We start from the raw sequence: 18,210 nt of genomic DNA, 5'->3' as shown, positions 1-18,210 counted from the left end.
ACATCATTCTCAATGTTACATATTTTGTAATTATTGTCCCAATATCAATCATTTTTGTTCAATGAAACATTACTGCAAGTACGAATTTGATACAGCATGGCCTATGACAATGGTATGATTTTGTCTATATATTTTAGATTATAATCTAAGTCATAAAAGATAACAAGCTTATAATTTGATATACTCAACGCAAACTTCGTTAACATATAGATCTCACTAGTGGTCAAGTTAATCTGTTTTCCAAAATAATTGTGGACCTACCCGATATGCAATATTTCTAAAAAAAATATTCTGTTCCAATTTTAATAAAAAAAAAAATACAAAAAAACACACGCACATGACATGTCATATTCCCTTTTTGACATTTAAATTAAGTATGGATTCGAATGGCGAATGTGTAGTAACAACATTAGGGCACCGCATCCTGTCTACACTTACTCGACAGTCGTCTTCAATTCATTTTTTTTAATGCAATAACGAGATTTGATCTTCGGTTCCTATTGTTGCCTTTGTTATATATTTAAACACGTGCTAAAGATTGGTTTATTGAGTATTGCTTGCTGAACGTCCGGTAACCCAGGACGAGAAAAAATAGTCAATAGTTTATGCCGAGATGAAGGACGATGATTTGATCTGCCAGTAGAAATTAGGGTATACGCTAGACGTAAGCAGATTTTGTACCTTGCAACAGGCCAACCACTGACTCCTAAGAGAGAGTGTTTTTAAAATGGGTCTATGACGTGTGTAGACATAGTGACACTCATATGCAACGTATCGAATTTGACGTTCCATTCCAACTGGACATGACTGTATTTATACATCCTAAGTTTTCATGTATACATGTCGTAAGAAAACCTTCAACGATATTTTTGTATCAGCAATCATTGTTTAGTACAGTACTATTAGATATTGGTTTTGTCGACGTAACCATGCTCTTTCCTATTGTAGTTCATAGTATTGTTTCAGTTTTTATTTGTTACCTTCATTGGTCTCGTCTTACTCGATTTAAGAGAGTTGAAATAGTTGTCGCTCTAACTAACTTTTAACTTTTTTTTTTATTTTGTATCTTATAAAATTTTTATTGAAATTAAGTGCTTTGTCTGGACATTGATTGTATATTCGTGTATAGTTTAATCAACTCAATGTTTTGATCAAATGAATCATTCACATCATGCTAAGAATTGTATGTTTTGTCTTGTAGTCTTAAATTATACTGTAATTATTCTGCCCTAGTACGGGCACTGTGATTAGAGATTAAAATTATTTATTTGTATATGACAAATTATTATTCAAAATCGAGATTGATAGGTAGAGAGTTGTGTTCAAATTAATATCCAGTCAAACGTTATTAACTGTGCTTGTACTAGTTCGAAAATTTCTTCACTTGTTGCAATCCCGAGAATTCGATGTTCGTTGTTATTTTTGAAATACATGAAACGATCTTATTTTTTTTCAAATTGCATGTTTCACATTCATATACAAGACAACATCTGACCTGCACATAAATCATGGTCTCTCTTCATAAATGGTATCCGCATAGAAAACAATATCATTTTTAAGTAAAGATGTTTTTATTCCAGATTGTTTTTTCAACATAGTAAAATACATGTATATCTATCACAGATCGTTATACAATCACAGCTATTTTGTAAAAAAAGAAGTTATTGTGTCCTTTTAGAAGCACTGACAAACATAGAAAAACTTATACAGCAACTAAAGATGTTAGCATACATTCAATATAGTCTTAGAAATGAATATAAAAATGAAAAATTCCACACAAGTTCAAATCAGTTTATGATATGTATATGCCACAAAGCATGTCGATTTGAAGAACTATAATACTTTTCTGTTACCATGTATACATGTACACCTTTTGTCATGGTATATATATAAACTTTTTTGTTGTATCTTTTTTAAATAGCATAACAATAATAAAACAGATAACAAAACATAAAACTCTACAGAATATTAAATATCTATATAAAATAATGTAACAAAACATATAATACTTAAGATTGTCAAAAGTAAGTGGCAAGCAAAGGTTGATGAAAGTGCATGGAGAATATGACACAAGTACAGTTTCTAATTTTTACAATTATTTTAACTGAGTAAAGATATGATTAAAAATAAATTTGTTTGATTAAGGCGTAAATGACTGATTTGCTAAACGTTTACGGCAGTAAGAGTATTACATTCTGTTACCCTGGTAAAAACCCTCTTTCAAAACAACAACAAAAACCTATTGTGATTTTCACCATTTGTCTACTGAAACTCACAATTGACACAAAATAAGTAGGATAGCCAATGAAAACGGAAAAAAAACATTGACACACATGCATAATTATAATTAAAATTAATCATAACACAAGTAATATTAATTTGCATATTCAACACCAACATAAATTGAAAAAGTTATTATAACGAGAAAATGCTTTGAAATGCATGATAGTTGTTACACACATCGCCATTTCAATAATGATAGATATATGTTAATAAAATTAAAATATGATGACATAAAAATAACTTGTTTTATTTGGGATCTGAATTTGAAAAAAATAAAACAGAATAACAAGTTCAATAAAGTGAAAACTACTTTGGGACGATTTAAAAATTGAAGGACAAGCTTATTATTAGAACTATAAAAACGATCACTTTACAGTAAGCGCTGGTGGGGCTGATCCTTCTCGTTCCAGCTTTAATTTCTTTAATTCTCTTTGTAACAAAAATAATTGAGCCCTACATGGTTTAACAACAGGTTTTGTATAAGTTTGCCTATGAACTGTTCCAAAGTCTATTTCTCCATCCGTGTTTACAGGCTTGTATTCTGGTCTGAAGTCTTTAATAGGTTCATATTTCTTAGGTATGAAAGAGGTCTTTGTTACACTATCATGGTCAAATTTAGTTTGAGGGGGAATGTAGGGTCTGTTCTCGTGGAAATCTCCATATCTAACACGTGACTGTGGTCCCCAATTCTGGAAGAAATGTTTTGACATAGTCCTGTCATCAAACTTGTCATCTCGGCGTTGCATTTGTCCTTCTGGTGGGAAATTCCTCATCAATACCTTTGGGATTTCCTTAGGAACATAATCACGCTGAAACATAAAGTTGAAGATCTTATAGAGAATCACACTGATATAAAATTAGACTAAAAATTTATGGAAAAACATGATTATATTTCCAATATATCCTGCGATAGTCCTAATCTCAAATTAACTATAGATTCCTATTTGATCCTTTTAAAGCATGTGCTGACAAGTTACTTGGCATAATAAATACTTTTTTCCAAAATCTTCCTAATACTAGTATACTAGTAGTATATAAAGATGCGCGAAAATTATAAAATAATCAAGGTAATTCAGTGACATCAGTTGTGATTTACTGGCGAAGATCCATACGGTCATAAACAATGATAAATGATAAATACGATAAAGGCTATCAACTATTAATTTAAAGGAAAACAACAACTAAATTAGCTAACTACAGTTCGATATAGAAACAAACGAGCAAATATACAACTATTTATTTGATATACTGATTTTGTAGAGGCACATATATATTCATTGTAATTACAATGTATTACCTTGTTGCATGTTTGTGTTTCAAACTTGACCGTTGGTGGTTCATATTCTGCAAAATCTGTCCTAATAGCTTTAGCCATAGGATTTAACACTACATCGTGTCCTTTGAAGACTTCTTTCTGTTCTGTTGTCAAACTACGTCTAAATAAAGTTAAAATATAACCATCAGAGATACAGTTAAATTAAATTTACTTACAATTTGGATTGCTCACAATGGTTAAAAACAGCCAAAACAATGACACTGACGGCAATGTAGGCATACTTTAATTGATGAATGTTTACTTAATGTCTATTGGTTATATAGCCATCATATGATGTTGCCAGACAGTGATGACAATCGAGTCAGAAATGATTGCCATAGCTATGAGATATTACTATACAGTCAGATTGGTGGCAATACAGCCAACAGATTCTAAGTGGCGGCAATATAGCCATCACATGTTACCAGACAGTGGTGCAAATATAGCCATGGGATGTTTATTGCAAGCCATTGGCGTTGATATAAATTTTGCCACAGTGGCTGTAGCAAGGCATCAAATGTTGCCAGACAGTAGGGTAACAAGCCATAAAAAGTTGCCAGACATTGGTGGTAACAAGCCATAAGATGTTGCCAGACAATGGCGGTATTATAGTCTGGACATGATATACTAATCAAAAATGTTATGTTTTTAAAAATAAACGGGATAAAAACAAACTACTTACTTATTGTCAAACTTCAGGTCAATGGTACATGGAGCCGGTTCGGCAGCTCTAGCTCTCTCTGGATCTAGATAACTAGGAAAGTCTCGTCTGTTCTGTGTTAACGATTCAAATTTACCCAGACCTTTGCCTACTTTTAGTGTTGGTGGATGTGTTGTCCTCTTGACACGATGGTCGCCTTCATGCTTGGTAAATGTGTCATGGTTTGTGGTATTCATAAACATATCACCTAGAAAACAAGGATGTTCATAGATTTTTAAATCTTCAACAAGTACGAGAGTTTCATTTGAAAACAAACACGAGAGTAATGTGGAATGTCCTTTGTGAGAAAAATAAGGATTGCCAATGAAACAGCTATTTATACAAACCAACGTTCGAAGATGTGAACATACGTATATGAATTTCGTGTAATTTTTAAATAATACATTTATTTAACCAAACAGGCCATTAAAACCTTGTATGCAACTTATGAAACTGCATGATTATAAGACAGTATAAAAGAACTGATCCAAACAGGAATTCTTTGGATTATTTTTTTCAATTGATATGCACAAGATTAGAAATAAACTTTGAATCATGGTACATTAAGTAAGTGTGTTGAAGTTTGTTTTATAGATATTCCTGTACAAATCAAACTATTTGTATTGTTCACTAATCAAATAACCTGTAGGTCTAGGAATTAATAGACTTATTAATCTGTTTATTGATCAAACAATGTTTAAATCAGTAAACTTTAATACTTTCCAGTGATGTCTGACACATACATAAATGTTTCCTTTTATGTATTGAATAGTTTTACGTATTCAACCGTTGTATTGAAATTTTAGTATTTTAAACATTTAAATATCATATTGATTTGAACACAAAAACTTTATTATTGTGTTTACCTAGTAAATAAAAAAAATAATTTGCGCTTCATAATGATTTAAAGGTATTATTTGATTAGTGTACTGAATAGATCTAAGCAGGTGCTATAGATTCTAAAGTCTGTTATATCGTATTATATAGTTTGACGGTATTTAATTTTCTTATAATACATCCATTAGAATCATATACATTACATACATTCACATAGACGTCCATTGCTAAAGACTAAACTTGGCGTGCATCAAGATTCAAACGTGTGCTTGCTTTCACGATAAATAAATGCTAGTTAGAGTAATTATGTACTGACTTATTGTGTGTGTTAGACAGATGTATCACCTTCACTGGTCATCCAATAGATGGATCTGTCGTAGATATGTCACTTGTTTAGACGTATATGTAAATGAGATGAAAAGAATGTTCTGGTGTCTGGGATTTGCTTCCATATGAAAATATCGGCATTTTGGAAGAAAACTCATGCTCTTAACACAAACGTACTAAATAAAAGCAAGATAAATATAGGATACATACCTTCCATTTTGATATTTGACTCAGAAAGTCGAATGGCGTCTGGTCGTTTGACAAACTCTCCTTTAAAGGAATCCTGGGTACATGTTTCTGGTAACTTTTCTTTCATTTCAGGATACAATATTGAACCTGTAATAATTATTCAAATGACAACTATAACGTCTGCAGCTAAGATGTTAAAGAGAGAGGTGGACGATATCAAAGAGACACTCATTATTCAAAAACAAACTGACAAGGTCATGGCATAAATGGAAAGAACTTTATATAATCATCGGGATTCATCAAAAAAAGTTTCTAACCTATATTTGTTAATGTGTTGTTAAGAATTTAATTTTTACATGCGATTTAAGGTTAATTTCTTCATTTTTTCATATTATTTACCTGTAAAGCTTGGCATCTCTCCAAATTGAACTTGTTTAGAAGGAACCCACTTTTTATAATGTTCCTTGTTTGTTGTTCTGTTTTCAAACTTAGCATCTGACAGTACGTAATTTGGTCTGGGTTCCATTCGTCTGAACTCTGGTTGCAATTGTTTAGGGATAAACTCCGTGGTATACGAAGTGATACCTTCAATCTTAGCAGATGACGGTTCGAACTTTTCCTCCTGTGGTAACAAAGAGATAGAAATTAAATATTTGAAACAAATTTAACCTGGGAAAATATGAAGTGGGTATTTTATTGTGCATGATGATTCATTTTGAACTTTATATAGTATGGTGCACTCGACTGTCATTGTGTCGATACGAAGGTTAGCAAATGATATATACTCAAATAAACAAATCCACAATTAGATGTAGAAAAAAAACTTGGTAAAACATGAGATTTTCTTTAAATAGAACTGAAATCGTTATGGTTGGATAGGGAGGAAATGGAATAACTTGTCGGAGTCTGAAAGAAGTGCAACATTTTTTTAGTTTTGAAGTTTCAGTGCCAGCGCTTTTCATAGCTGGAAACGGAATTTCATTTTAACGAAGACAAAGGACATAAAACAGTAATATAAAATGTTAGTAGAATACATGCGAAGTTGAGTACATTTAAAGTTCAAAAGATTAATTTTAGACAGTTTTTAAGATTCTGACTGATAAATCAAGATAGCATGCATTGTTGTCTAATTAGTTTTAAAGCAAAGTCAGGAAATTCGTTGAAATATTTCAAGGTATTGTTCACTAAAGCAAAATTCAACTACCTTAATATAGTGTTTAATAATATATTTCGTTTAGTCTTAGCAGGTGTTATGTTAATTATGCACTGTAATAATTCCTACCAATACATTTGTGGTTATCGATGAAATAAATGTTATTTTGGAAGCTTTATATGCAGAGACTATATTTATTACTTGTATATATGAATTCGATATATTATATATATTGACACAATGCACATCTATTTGATTGTGAGTATTTCGATTCATTCGTGAAAACGGCTCGCAGATAATAAATAAGTTAAGGGTTGTTGGTAGCGTTTCCCGAATTACCATCTTTGGTAATTAGTGGTTAGCCTGGCCTGGGACATTTAATGGTTTTCAAGTGAGAGTTTATTTACATTGTGTATACAAAAAGGCGTAGGATCTGACTTTGAACAAATATTTAACGCTCGGTAATCCTCACAAAGTCAAACATGTTTATATATTTAGTCAACAAAGCCGACATAACTTAAAAAGGCTACTATTTAACGATGTTTGTTCCTATCACAGGTCCAAGGACAAAAATATATTTATAACTAAAAAACACATTTAAACGAACAATTAAAATGTCACTTTGTGGGTATGAAGCTACTAACACATAATATTGTTAGTTGTTTTACAACTTAATTTTGGACAAAAAAATATGGTTTGTTAAAAAAAACTTAAATGTATCTCTAACAATCAGTACAATCAATATTTCTTCTTGGCTGGTGATGTTCTAAGAACACACGTTGAAGTATTACCATATAGATAAAGTTAATTTCAAAACTTTGAAAATGGTTAAAAACTTCATGCTGAGTGAACTTTTCAGAGCCGTAGTAGATTTTTGGGTGCACAGAAGCATGCGTACTTTTGATGTTATTTCTAAGCCAGGTGCGCTCTCATTATAATATTTGTTTTATTTTCTATTTCATTCATTTAAAAGTTTTAACAGTAACAGTGCAACCATGCAGATTCCTTCTGCAGAGCTGCCGTAGATTAAATTTCCAAACAAAACATGTCCTAATTTAGGAATCATTATTTCGGTACCGTTATTTATCGTAAAGCTCATTGTAGATATAAAAAAAACGAAACTCAAACAAACATTTGATTTAAGAAACACACACACACACAGGATAGGAATCGATGATAGACGATGAGAGATGATACTTAGTATACTGTATGATTCTTTACAGCAAAGGCGTAGATAAAAGTATACAGGTAAGAATTGTTTCTTTTCATAAATATTACAATGAACAAGGATGATCCATTGTATCAAACTTTTAGTACAGGGGTCAAAAATAAAGCAAGGAAGGTTGATTCAGTGAAGGTCAAATCCAGCTCAAGGGTAAATTGAACAAAATATAGAGAACACTCCACAAATAAGAGTTGCGATAAAAGTGTTTTGAATTAAAACTCAAGGACGTTTCAAAGCAACCAAATTAGAACTACTTTTTTTTTTTTTTTTTTTTTTTTTATCTCAAATAGTATTAAACAACTTCCTTCCCCTCCCAAAATAACTTATTAAAAAGTTGAAATTGGTGATTATTGATAAAAGTGAAACATTAGTAACTTTGTAGCAAGAAGCTAAAATGAACTGGTTAGATTCGTTCGGTGGTCAATGATACTGTAAATGCTGTAATTTCAGTTATCTTTTACAGTTGATATTTCAATAAAAAGACACTGGATCATCATTTCTCATTTTACAGAAATCGTATTAAATTTGATAGAATATTTGTTATACTGGTCACCTAGAAATAAAGTTCTAATATAGTTAAGATACACCAAATCCTAGTTTTATTACACTACATCTTACACTTTTACTGACACGGCGGCCATGTTGAATTGTTCTGCTTGCTGATGGGAAAATGGCACTCCCATATAAATCCTACAATTGTTATCGTGCAAAATACTATAGCATGTGAATATAAGTAAATTCTACAATAAAAAAATGATACAAATGATTGCTTAATCACTCGTGACACAATGTATTCAAAAACAATGCAACCAGCCAGACCATCTGCTTAAAAACTATCTCCATTTCCACAAGTTCAAAATCTATTCATTTCATATATATTTAAAGGATAATTTTTTTTATCAAAAGAGTGAATAGAGCGTCTGAAATGAACAATCACCAGTCTTAGATTGTCTATAAAAAAAACTGTCAGGGGTCATGATAATAAAGGCAGCAGTCCTTTTGCGCCAATTACTGTTTTTCAGGGGTATCATTTGCGCCAAAAGTTTTTTTCCAAATGTATCAATTGCGCCAATATTCGGAACTCATTTGCGCCAGTTTACCTGTACAGATTTCTATCATTAATATTAATGATACATATGTTTTCTTATTTTTGGCTTAAAAAATATCATATGTTCGGAGATATTTCAGCATTGAAGATGAGCATCTGGAGAGAATTGACTTAACATGCATTATACAGTTCATGTACAGAGAGAGAGGAAAACTTATTACTTTGCTAAATTTTTAATAAAGATATGTCAAAAGAAGAAAAAAGAAGCTTTTGCTGATTATGTTTTAGCCACATACATGTATGTTGATGACACAGTGCTTTGTTATTGACTGAAAGTCAATCTACCGCAAGACGTACCAGTAATGGAGCAGAAGCATTCCACCGGAATTATTATGATCTGTTTTCTGCATTTCAGCCTTCCATCTTTGTCTTTTCGGACAATAAAGTGAAGTTACAAGCTACTACATACATTAAATTTGGAAGTACCCATGCAGCAGTAGTAAGAAGAAAGTATGTTTCAGAAAAGGAAACATTTGCCGTGTAAACTGCCAGTTCCAAGTCAAAATAAAGGAGGAGGGAAGTCATTTTTCTTCTAAATGGCGCAATCGTATGTTTTATTTTTGGCGCAAATGATACCATGTAATTATAAAACAGGTGGCGCAAACGTAGCATTAGAGAAAAAAAGTTGTGGCGCAAAAGGACGCATTTTTGGCGCAAACGGATCTCTCCCATAATAAACAAGCAATGAGCGATACAACACACATTATTAATAACAAGGAATTGTATATTTAAATATACAATTCCTTGTTAATAACGACGAATAGTACTGGATTGAACAAAAACATATGTATATACATGAAACTATTAATGTTACTTCAAAAGACCCCTTTATTTGAAGGAACAGATTTAAAATATATAAGATTGGAAAAGTCTTAACAAAAAAAATTAAAAGTAATAAAAAACAAATACGTTATGTAAATGAAATGACAGGATATTTTTACCGTCTTTACTTCTGAAACTTATAATTATCAATGAAGAAAGTTATGCTACGCTTACTTTAATATATATCAATGTTTAATGGTTTGACAAATAGCTTAACTTGTAAAGGTTTTAAATCTTTATTAGACATCAAAGTCGGAGCAGGTCATACTTAAAAAAAAGGTACAACAACATTGGCCCACTGATATACATTCTCGGGTATTATGTTGTGTCACTGTAAATTAAATCAATTAATAATCTGTTAAAATGTTTTTCATTTCAAAATAAACCAACATTGAACATTCAGTGCAATTTATTATGTTTACGTGAATCTAACTACAAATGTACCAACCACCATTACTTTCAGGTGAAGACCACAACCAACGTGTATAAAAGTCTTATTAAACAGGATACTACACGTACCAATACAGATAAAGATACAGACAATAACCACTTAATTTGATTATTTTCATTATTTTTAATATATAAAACTATTCAGTGCAAAAATTCACCGTTTCAAATACTATAGTGTATTCTGTGTAAGGGTTTTCATGAAACGCCATGCTAGGCCAACAACGTTACGTTTTAGAAATGGATATCGTCATGATAACGAAATATCGATAATATCATAGCGAAACGTTGTTTTTTTATTGGTGTACGAACTTGAAACTACCCATAATCTTCTAGATTCTGAAACGGTGAAGTGCCAAAACATTATCAATGAGCTAAAATAAAACAAAGATGTCAACCTACTGGAATAATCGGTTTTGTTCTTTCAATGTGACCATGTGACCTGAAATCCGACCGCTGGTTGGTATCTAACATCATAGGCTCTCTGGGAATCCTTGCAAACGGGACTTCCGTCATAGGTCTCTTGCTGGATCGTGGACGCTGAGTTATTCCTTTGAATGTAGCCATGTAATCGGAATCGGGACATGGCCCAGATTTCCTGGGAAATGGTGGTGCTCCATGATTTCGCCTCTTGTGTTTCCTGGATATGGAAAAATAAAATAATAATTGTTTACCCAAACAAATAACTAAGCCGAAAATATAAATGTATTTCAAGGGTTGCTTGTCGCATTTTTAAAATTTGGCTTTTGGCTTTCAATTTTAAGTAGTCACTGGTCGTTGCTTATTTTTTGAAACCTCAACATTGTAGTCTAAATCCGCTCAGTACGTTCGCTTTTTACGATGATATATTGAATATTTTTGAACATTTTTTTTACAAAGTATGTACTTTCATTTTTTAAGTCCTCAAAGATATTAAATGTTAAAAGAGTTAATAAAAAAAAAAAAAAAAAAGTAGAAAATTTCAGATATTTCCACCTTGTGAAATTAACAAGAACGTTCAAGCCGATGCAACAGGGTTGATACTTTTTCAATATTTTTTAGCAAACAAAATAAATGTTATCACTAGGTTGAAATTTTAGCTAATTTAAACTAGATGGTTGACTGAATTTTAATTAACTATTTTTACAAAATCGAAAACCTTTGGATTTTTAAATAACCTTCGCATTCGAGAGTAAACAATATTTATGTTTTATCACCAGGGAGAATTTTAGCTGCAGGCTAAGCTTACTAATTTGTTGGTTATTTTGATCAGTATTTCGACATGTTGGGAGGCATTTAGGTGCCTTTGGTGTTTTTTATTCGTGTCTGTTATAAGTAACACAGAAAGTATTGCTGATTTGTTAAACTTTCTATATCTATTGTTCCTTTTTATTTAATTCTTTGAATGGATAAATATTTTTTATTTACTACAATATAATTATGTTCTATTTTTCTCGGCCGGCGAACATCCAATGAAAGAACACGTGTGCTTAATAGTTTATTTCAAAACAAAAGCAAAATCGGAGGCAAGACTACATAGTATAAATCATTCAGAAGATAGTCATGAAAATTTTATATCTGTGGCGTATTTCAGATATTTTCCTAAATTAGACAATTCCGATACTCTTTGTTGACAATATAATTGAACTAATTTAAAAATAGATGCATTTGTATAATAATACCTTTTTATATACATTTTCTTATATTGTCATATTTTTTTCTTATATTGTCATATTTTGGACATTTTAAAATAAAATGAAATTCATCCTCGATGTCACCCTGATTACATAAGATACATAATCTTTCATTTCTTGCTTTTTTATTGAATCTACAATATTCAATATCTAATTTGTGTGAACACAGTCTATACTTAGTTAAAAATCTAATACATTGTGGACATACATATTTTGTCAAATACAACTGCAATTGAACATTATCCACAAGATGTTTATAGATAGTACATTTTGATGATGAATCGAAAAAACATATTAATTTTCTTTCTTGAAGAAAGTGGTCAATAAGCCTTTGTTTGAATAAAACATATGCCAATGATATTATTTTTGTTATTAGTGATGGAACCGTTCTTAATACTAGTACATCATGTCATTGTATGGTTATCCTATAGATCTCTATACCTTTGTAATTGGGTTTGTGGGAAAGATATATATAAAGGATGCAAAGATCCAGATACATGAGAAGTCACAGTGTCTAAAGTCGAATTCATGAAACAAGAATCCATATATTTTTTGTGTACATATTTTCACTAGTCAGAAGACGGTGGTGACATTTTATCTACATATAAGATAAAATAAATAAATTAGGATTTACAGTTTATACATATATCTATTGAAATCTAATCCTGCTTCTAGAGGTAGATTACCTATATCATTGTGTGGTATACAATACCTTTGTCAACCCTTAAATCTTCGATTAAATAACCGGTTTTAATATCATTATTGGTAATTAAATGGATATTGTTCAGCTAAATGAAGGTTACATTAAAAATAACGGAATTACACGAAATCAAATAATATTTTTTTTATATTAGGGGTCCGTAACTAGAGTCCTAAAATGGACTTCTTGAATTATTCACAATTTATTTGTATCAAAGAATTAATTGGTAGCTATTTGTCACGATATGCAATATGATTATCTAAACACGTCGAGATACTTCGGAAATATTATAGTCTTGAAAACATAATTATATTTTATGTGTAACTTTTAAATGTTGACTCTATGACGAGGAAAGCTGGTTCTGTAGAAGTTATCATCCCGATGCAGGTAGAAATTATATCAACTTTATAGTGGATCTTAAAAAATAAGTTCAACTTTGAAGCAAAGAAAATGCCTGCATAACCAAAGCTTAAATTGTGGGGTATTATCAGTTGTTTTAGATAAGGGAATAGGGCATAGCTTGACATTTCTAAATATTGATTAAACACTTTACAATTTCACACTTGAAATACAAACAATAACTATACAAACACAACACTTAAAAGATAAATAAAACCTTACCCACAATCACATAAGTCACTGATAGAAACATTATCCGGAAACTGTTCCTTCAAAATTTCATCCGGATTCAACGCCATAACTATCTATTTGTGAAAAGTTTGTCAGTTATTAAATACTACATTTCCGGTCGCTATGTTGCATTTATTTCTCATTTATGTATCAAACAAGCATGTATTAATTAAGGACACAAAGGTATTAATGGAACAAATAGCTTAATCACGTATCCAATCCGGAACGACTTATCCCTAACGACGTTGATAGTTACCGCTGTTCCGTTTACTCCCTTCCACTTTAAAGGTCATACACAAATTCTTATAAGATCTTATATTGTTTTATAAAAATCCTACATAATGAAGTTATATTTTATTTTTTTGGGATTTTAATGTATAACTGGTCTCATTTATTTTCTGTTTTTAAATTTTATTGACACTTTTTAAGAAAATATACAGAGGAGGTTAATATATGCGCACGGTATAGCTATTTCCCCAAAGACCTTATATGAATAAAGCAACAAAAGGTCCATTAATATAAGACTCGTATGTTAGTTTTGATGTGATTTTGATTTTTTTTAATATACTTGATTAAAAATTAAAAAATGAATTAGTTACATCCACAAAATCTTAAGTTATGTTGTGAACAGTTGACAATTCTTCTCTATACAATATAGGATGGTATAGAGGGGGTTCATTTATTTCTGCATTCAGTGCCGCATATTATTTCAGAATTTTGCAAGTTATCTTAAAAAATAATGACTGACTGTTAATTATGTACTGATTTAATATCTTGATATTTTTTGCCCATTATTCTCTATTCCATAAACACCATTCAACCCTCATATAGATCAATAAATCCGAGAAGTTATACAAATGTCTAAACCATATGTCAGCCTTGTTAGTATATTTTTTTACACTGTTGTTTTGATTTATACGTATCTTACAAAGTATGCACTCAATTTGTCTCTTGTTTTCTTTTTTATAAATACAGATGTAAGTAATCATAAATAATGTGATAGATAACTGAATACCATTTCCCCAAGGTAGGAACAAGTAAAAACAACCGAGTGTTAAACTGAAAAGGAAAAATTATTATTCATAAAAGATGAATAAAAAGTTCATTTATGATTGAATACATCTGCAGTGTTACTATACCAGGCTTACCGTAATGGGAATTTTTAGTTAAGGACCTGGACCTGTTTGTGATTTATAAACGCCATTAATTGAAGTCTATTGATCTCGATTTTTTCCTCGACTGAGTTGTTTCTATTTGTAAAGTCTACCGGTATTTGAAATGAAACTATATTGTAAGTCATCCAACATTGTCCAATGAACTATCTGTTTGACTGTGATTTAAAAAAAACTACCGGCATCCTCAATTATAACCAATTTGATTGGTCTCTGGTTCGAGTTAATAATATTTGTTAAATCATTTAGAATAAAGAAAAGTTTTTCAGACTTCAGACATTAAGAATATGTTAAGTAAAATTCAGATAAAATATTCTTATATGCTATGACCTGGAATACCGTGTATCCAATGCAGGTCATTGCGGAAATGCAATTTTACAGCGGAGGTTGACAGGTTCCTCAGAGGTTGGGTGCCAATTAGACAACTCTCTACCCGAGTCACAATGTGTAAAAAGTAAACAATTATAGGTCAAAGTAGAGCCTTCAACACGGAGCCTTGGCTAATACCGAACAGCAAGCTACAAAGGGTTCCAAAAATTACCAGTGTAAAACATTTCAAACAGGAAAACCAATGGTATCATTTAGTCATTTATATGAAAACACGACAAACGAGAAACACTTATTTACCACATCAACAAACGACAACCGCTGATCAACAGATTCCTGACTTTGGTAAGTGGCAAACAAATGCAGCGGGTTTAATTTTCAAAAGACGTTTTAACAGGCGCCAATCTTTACTCTTAGTGTAACATCACAACATAGAAAGACCAAATATAAAATATCAATTGAAATGGCTTAACTCAACCAAACATGCATGTTAACAAAAACGAGAAAAACATGCACAGAACAAAAAAAAATCGATCTTTGACACAATATAACTTGATACAATATTGAATAAAAATGGGGGGTGTAAAACAATGCCAAAAAGATAGCTATAATCTTGGCCTAAATGGCGTTAAATATAATAACGTATCTACTGATGTAAATTTGAATATAATTTAAAAAAATGCCAGAGTACGGAAATGTTTTACAAAATAAATACATTTGCTGTTCGTAGTACGGGAACAGAAGTAAAAATGTATCGTCATACTTAATACTTATTAAAGGTGGTACATATAAAATTGTGAGACGCCTGACGAGATACAAATGCATGAGTTTAGTGGCCAAAGCATATACATGCTATGACAATGGCAATCAAACATATATGATACTGGATGATAAATAGCAGAAAACAACACATATGATTCACCTTTTCGTCGAAACGTACATTCATTTTTTATATAAATAAGGCCGTTAGTTTTTTCGTTTGAATTGGTTTACATCGTCATTTCGGGGCCTTTATAGATGACTATGCGGTATGTGCTTTGCTCATTGTTGAAGGCCGTATAGTGACCTATTACAGTTGTTAATTTCTGTGTCATTTTGTTCTCTTGTGGATAGATTTCTCATTGCCAATCATACCATATCTTCTTTTTTATATTATATGTTGTCCAGGAAAAAAATTGAAGCTTCAATCATATCTTCACATTTCCAGTAAATGTGTCTAGTATACTTCCCTTTTTTGTTACAGTAAAAAGGAGTATACATTAAAAATGATAGAATTTGTTCCTAATTTGCCAACACGTAGTATTTAATTATTGATATATGTTTAAAAATATGATAAAAATGATTGGTCACCTCAATCTACGGGTTATAACAAAATGACAAACTTTGTATGTATAAGAAAAATCATCATTATGTGATTAGAAGCTTTACTAAATGATAGAATTGTAAAATAAAATACGACAAGGTTACTTTCAGAAAGTGCTTTGAGAATATCAAAAGAAAAGATTGGGTCATCGTATGTTTTTTCGACAAAAATACCAAAATTCCATTTAGATTCCAAAAGAAATTTCAGTATTTCAGAGTTATCTCTCCTTCAATGGCAATTTAAAAAACGTTAAAAATCAAATAAAAATAATCTACACCTGTATAAATATTTATATTTATAAGGTCATAATTTTAACAATGTGTTGTTTTAAATTAGAATTCACATTAATTATCTGCATTCCTGCATCAACTTTTGCTAACTTGAATGAAAGACATTAGATTAGGACCTTAGGTTACCATCTGTTTTTTACAGTCCAAGAAGGCGCGAAAACTATTTCTTGATAAGATTGAAAGATGTTAAGCGTAGAGTAAAAAAAAATATAACTGTCAACAGAATTATGAAAAAAGAAGATGTGGTATTATTTCCAATAAGACAACACGCAACAAGACAAATGACACAGAAATAAACAACTATAGATCACCATACGTCCTCAACTATGAGCAAAGCCCATACCACATAGTTAGCTATACCCCTAATGACAAATGTAAAACAAAACAAACAGCATAATTTGTGTACAAAATAATAAATGAAAAACAAATATGTAACACAGCAACAAACAACAATCACTGAATTACAAGCTTCTGACCTGAGACAGGCACATATATAATGTGAAAGGATTAAACACGTTAGCGGGCGCTCAACCATCCCCTAACCTAGCTGGGACAGTAGCGTAACTGTTCAACGTGATTATGAAGAACAAGTTATAAAAATCAGTTGAAAAGGGCTTAACTTGACTCATCAGTTAGTTGGTTTAGGCCACTATATCTGAAATACAAACAGAAATTTGCCACGAAATAATATAAGGCAAACAAAAAACAAAGGCAACAGTAGTATACCGGTGTTCAAACAAAACAGAGAGAAAACAAATCAGGGTAACAAACCAAAACCGAGGGAACACATTAACTATATGAGGAACACAAAAGAATAACAGGAACACCGAAGTGTAACAATTTGAAAAACGAAATGAGCACACATAGAAACGAACTCCTAGTACTAGTATTGGATAACAACTGTTATACTGCTGACTTAATACCTGACATTTTACGAAAAAGTGGCGGGTTGAAACAGATTTAATGGCATGCTAGGCCACCCGCTTTGTGAAAATGCTAATATTTAAAAAAAAAAGATGGGGTATGATTGCCAATGAGACAACTTTCCACAAAGAGACCAAAATGACACAGAAATTAACAACTATAGGTCACCGTACGACCTTCAACAATGAGAAAAACGGATAACGCATAGTCAGTTATAAAAGGCCATGAAATAACAATGTTAAATAATTCAAACGAGAAAAAAAACTGCCTCATTTATGTACAAAAAATGAACGAAAAACGAATATGTAACACATAAACAAACGACAACCACTGAATTACAGGCTCCTGACTTGGGACAGACACATGCATGCAGAATTTGGGATGTTAAATATGTTAGCGGGATCCCCGGCAACCCTTACCTCTAACCTGGGACAGTGGTGTAACAGAAAACATGAAATAACAATGTTAAACAATTCAAACGAGAAAAAAAACTGCCTCATTTATGTACAAAAAATGAACGAAAAACAAATATGTAACACATAAACAAACGACAACCACTGAATTACAGGCTCCTGACTTGGGACAGACACATGCATGCAGAATTTGGGATGTTAAATATGTTAGCGGGATCCCCGGCAACCCTTACCCCTAACCTGGGACAGTGGTGTAATAGAAAACATAAGAACGGGCTACAAAAATCTGTTAAAAAGGGCTTAACCATGAGA

General features: G+C 31.4%; 1 protein-coding gene across 2 annotated transcripts; it reads right to left on the bottom strand.

Moving 5' to 3' along the window:
* Window positions 1-1,552: 1,552 nt before the first annotated feature.
* LOC139523339 (stabilizer of axonemal microtubules 2-like) lies at window positions 1,553-13,677 on the bottom strand. 2 transcript variants are annotated; one of them, XM_071317219.1, is made up of 8 exons: window positions 13,401-13,668; window positions 10,809-11,046; window positions 8,648-8,719; window positions 6,051-6,273; window positions 5,673-5,798; window positions 4,281-4,506; window positions 3,581-3,719; window positions 1,553-3,092 (listed from the first exon to the last, which is right to left on the bottom strand). In XM_071317219.1, exons 1-8 carry the CDS (start codon window positions 13,475-13,477, stop codon window positions 2,649-2,651), a joined length of 1,545 nt encoding a protein of 514 aa, XP_071173320.1. In that variant the 5' UTR covers window positions 13,478-13,668; the 3' UTR covers window positions 1,553-2,648. The 2 variants fall into 2 exon arrangements, with proteins under 2 accessions (XP_071173320.1, XP_071173321.1); XM_071317220.1 differs by lacking the exon at window positions 8,648-8,719 and having other exon boundaries at window positions 13,401-13,677.
* Between the last annotated feature and the right edge of the window lie 4,533 nt (window positions 13,678-18,210).

Source organism: Mytilus edulis, chromosome 5 (genome assembly GCF_963676685.1).
Source record: "Mytilus edulis chromosome 5, xbMytEdul2.2, whole genome shotgun sequence".
Taxonomy (NCBI): domain Eukaryota; kingdom Metazoa; phylum Mollusca; class Bivalvia; order Mytilida; family Mytilidae; genus Mytilus; species Mytilus edulis.
The sequence above is the reverse complement of the archived record's forward strand: the minus strand, read 5'-3'. Positions and strand labels throughout refer to the sequence as shown.